The sequence below is a fragment of the Panthera uncia genome (genome assembly GCF_023721935.1).
Source record: "Panthera uncia isolate 11264 chromosome A1 unlocalized genomic scaffold, Puncia_PCG_1.0 HiC_scaffold_17, whole genome shotgun sequence".
NCBI classification, from domain to species: Eukaryota; Metazoa; Chordata; class Mammalia; order Carnivora; family Felidae; genus Panthera; species Panthera uncia.
This window is the reverse complement of record NW_026057577.1, coordinates 37,795,703-37,799,906: the sequence shown is the minus strand read 5'-3', so window position 1 is coordinate 37,799,906 and position 4,204 is coordinate 37,795,703. Positions and strand designations below refer to the sequence as shown.

At 39.4% G+C, this 4,204-nt stretch overlaps 1 protein-coding gene across 4 annotated transcripts in view; it reads right to left on the bottom strand.

Annotated features, from left to right (window-relative positions):
- RBM27 (RNA binding motif protein 27) overlaps positions 1-4,204 on the bottom strand; it is a 76,049-nt gene that overhangs the window by 58,029 nt on the left and 13,816 nt on the right. For all 4 annotated transcript variants that reach the window (XM_049648530.1, XM_049648532.1, XM_049648531.1 and 1 more), the window contains exon 2: positions 3,166-3,284. In XM_049648530.1, the coding sequence (XP_049504487.1) occupies positions 3,166-3,284 (119 nt within the window). The remainder of the gene's footprint in view (positions 1-3,165; positions 3,285-4,204) is intronic.

Below are 4,204 nucleotides of genomic sequence, written 5' to 3'. Positions count from 1 at the left end.
CCCCCCCCCCCCCCCCCGCTCCTACCCCATTTGCATCTTCTCTCTCACTCTCTCTCTCTCAAAAAATTGAAAAAATAAAAGACCTATAACCCAATGAAGAACTGTGGGGTGCCTGACTGACTGGCTGTGTCAGAAGAATATGTAGCTCTTGATCTCAAGGTCATGAGTTCCAGCCCCACATTGGGTACAGAGATTTCTTAAATAAACAAACTTACAAAGAAAAAGAGGGTCACCTGGGTGGCTCAGTCAGTTAAGTGCCAACTCTTGAATTCGGCTCAAGTCATGAACTCACAGTTTGTGAGACAGAGATATAGAACCCCGCATCAGGCTCTGTGTCAAGTGCACAGGGTCTGCTTGTGATTCTCTCTCTACCACACTCTCTGCCCCTACCCCGCCCATGCATACACACATGCCTCGCTCTCTGTCTCAAAAAACAAACATCTAAAACATAATTATAGGGGTGCCTGGGTGGCTCAGTTGGTTGGGCGTCCAACTTCAGCTCAGGTCATGATCTCGCAGTCCATGAGTTCGAGCCCCATGTCAGGCTCTATGCTGACAGCTCTGAGCCTGGAGCCTGCTTTGGATTCTGTGTCTCACTCTCTCTGCCCCTCTCCCACTAGCACTGTCTCTCTCTCTAAAATAAACTTAAAAAAAAATTCTTTTTAATATTTATAAAAAAGAAACAAAAGCATAGCTAAATACCTAACATAATATTCAAGATAAACTATTTTTTTTTAAGATTACAAGGGCATATATTCATTTAAAACTACTTTGACATGTGATACAAATATATATATATATATATATATATATATATATATATATATATATATAAGTTCAGAGCCATGCAGTCCAATACAGAAGCCACGAAACACATATAGGTGTTTAAATTAATTTAAATCTAAAAATCAGTTCCTAGGGCGCAGAGGTACCTCGGTACGTTAAGCAGCTGACTTGGGCTCAGATCATGTTCTCCCAGTTCGTGGGTTCGAGCCCTGCATCAGGCTCTGTGCTGACAGCTCAGAGCCTAGAGCCTGCTTTAGATTCTGTGTCTCCCTCCCTCTGCCCCTTACCTGCTCACACTCTGTCTCTCGGTCTCAAAAGTAAATAAACATACATACATAAATAAAAATTAAAAACATAAAAATCAGTTCCTAAGTCACATTAGCCCCATTTCAAGCGCTCAAAAGCTGCTAGGAGCTACTGAATTAGAAAAGGAAGATACAGACTATACTCATCAGTGTACAAAGTTCTACTAGACCATGCTAGTCTACAAAGACATATATGAAGGTAACTGATTTTATCTCTGGTGGCAAATTTATGGCTATTAATTTTCTTCTCTTTTAAAGAATGTTTTATAAGGGCTCCTGGGTGGCTCAGCTGGTTGGGCATCTAACTCCTGATTTCAGCCCAGGTCATTATCTGACAGTTTGTGGCCTCGAGCCTCTCCTCAGCTCTGCACTGATAGAATGGAGCTTGCTTAAGATTCTCTCTCTCTCTCTCTCTCTCTCTCTCTCTCTCTCTCTCTCCCTGTCCCTCTCCAGCTCACATGCATGTTCTCTGTCTCTCTCTCTCCCTCTTTCAAGATAAATAAACTTAAAAAAAAAAAAGGTTTTAGGGGCACCTGAGTGGCTCAGGTGGTTAAGGGTCTGACTTTAGCTGAGGTCATGATCTCACAGTTTGTGGGTTCAAGCCTGTTTCCGATTCTGTCTCCCTCTCTCTGCTCTTTCCCCATTTGTGCACATGCACTCGCACTCTCTCTCTCAAAAATAAATATTAAAAAAAAAGTTTTTATGATTCTTCTTGTGTACTGTTTTTTTAAAAAGTTACTAAAAATCTTTAAAGCTTTTACAACAAATTCTTAAATGTATATTTAAATATACATTTGCCTCTTACCCCAATGTCTTCACTACATTTATTTTTTTACTATTCTCATGGCTCTGTGTTTCACGACTCTTCTAGTTTCATCACATGTAAACTAAGTAAAACAAATGAATACATTTAGAAAATACTCCTTTACAAAAAAAGAAAACAAATACTCACCTGTACTGGGGAGGAATTCTAGAAGTATTATGTTTTTTGTGTATTAAAAAAAAAGCCTTAAAATCCACCAAAAAAATATGTAATCCTGTTTTCCAAGTGAGAAGCCATATTTACTATCTTTTATTTCTCTGTAGACATTTCAGTTGAAGGTTATCTTCTCACAGCAATAGCTAGATCAACCAATGTGTGCATTATCCACATTCCTTTCATCCATTCAACAACATTTACTGAATGCCTTCTATGTGCCAAGCATTATAGGTTCCAAGTCACCACTCTCAACAAAGGGAAAGACAAAAAGTAGGGGGAGGGGAAAAGACACACACACATATAAACATGCAAATAAACATGTAACATGACAAAAGTGACAAGTACCAGGATAAACAAAATGAAGCAAGGCTGGGAAAAGGAAACGGTGATTAGGGGCGTGAGGTAGAATATACTATACATAGAACACTCAGGGGAAACATTTGACGTAACATTTGAGGAGAAACCAGAAACCAAAGAAAAGAAACCATTTCAAGCAAGGGTAAAACAAGTTCAAAATCCCTGATGTGGGAACATGTTTGCCATACTGAAAAAAAAAGGCAAGGGGGTCAAGGTGGCTAGACTGGAACAAGTGAGAGGGAGTGGTAGGAGATGAGGTCAGAGAATAAGCAGGGGAGCACTCCAGGACGCTATGCAGGTCATGGAAAGGACTCTGGTAAGATAGGAAGCTGGAGGCACAAAGTAAAGAGGATCATGCCCATCTCTTCCTGGACAGCAAAAAGCTCCAGCCAAGAGGGAAAAAAACATAGCTTCATAGTCCTAATAAACAGTAAGCATAAATAGTTTCATCTTCCTTAAACTGTTATCCCCAACCATCAACTAGATTCTGTCACAAGCCAAAGAGGATCCATTCACCTAAAAAGCAAATGCTCCAATATAGGAAAGAAGCAGAGAAAGAAAGGGGGTAAAAACAGTTCTTCCAAAATACATGATAAATAATTAACAGGAATCAGTATATTCAAATGTTTAAAGGGCAATGACTGATGTCTTTCCTTCCAAGCTTTTATCTCCAAGATTTTATCAGAAAGTTTCAAATTTAAATTCTTAAATATGTGGCTGAAAGGCCATAATAATTACCTTTTTGTAAAAACACGTCAAGTTGATCAGCACAAAAGGCTTTCAATTCTTTCTCAGGTTTGTCCTTCTTGACCAGTGCTACAACATAGTTGGCTAAGGCTGAAGGGTCAGCATCACATCTAGTTAGACAAAGAGAAAACAAAAATGTTTTAACTTTTTTTTTTAAACAGCAATGTCATTAATGAAGTCACCCCTATTTTGGAAAGCTAAAGGTCAACAACTTTATTTCAAATAAAGTGCGAAGAAGTTAAATAAATAAATAAATAAATAGTGACTGCAAAGACAATTTTTATAACAAACAGCATACACACAGTGCAAGCAAGATTTTCCTTTTATGCTTATTTTTATAAAATTGTCTATTTTCAATGTTCTAATTATACCCAGAATTTTGGACCAAATCTACATTGATTTGCATCTCTCAATGGAAACAAGGAAAGGATGGGAACCAACCCGAGTTGCAGTGCTGTAGAAGCACTGTTCATATCTTCAGGAACTATCTGTTCCATGTGACCGTGAGGAAGAACCAGGGGAAGTGATGGGACACCTTTCCTCATTCCCTATAACCCCAGGCACCAGCATCCAAAAATAGCAATCAATTCCACTGATAATCTTCTTGGTCTCTTGAAGATCTATTTTTTTTTTTAAATGTTTTCTAACATTTATTCATTTTTGAGATACAGAGAGAACAGAGCGTGAACTGGGGAGGTGCAGAGAGAGAGGGAGACAGAATCCAAAGCAGGCTCCAGGCTCCCAGCTGTCAGCACAGAGCCCGACATGGGGCTGGAACCCACTGACCGCAAGGTCATGACCTCAGCGGAAGTCAGATGCCGAACCGACTGAGCCACCCAGGTACCCCAAAAGATCTCTTTAAAAAACGAGAACACAAGAAGGTTGACACCATAAATATTACTGGCAAACACTCTAGCAGCTCTAAGCAAGAAAGAAAAGATGTGGGAGCTAAAACAGAAAGGATGAGAAAAGTAGTAGAAGGGCAGCAGAAAGGATCTTTAGCTACTTCCCTTTTTTGTTTTGTCCTCCC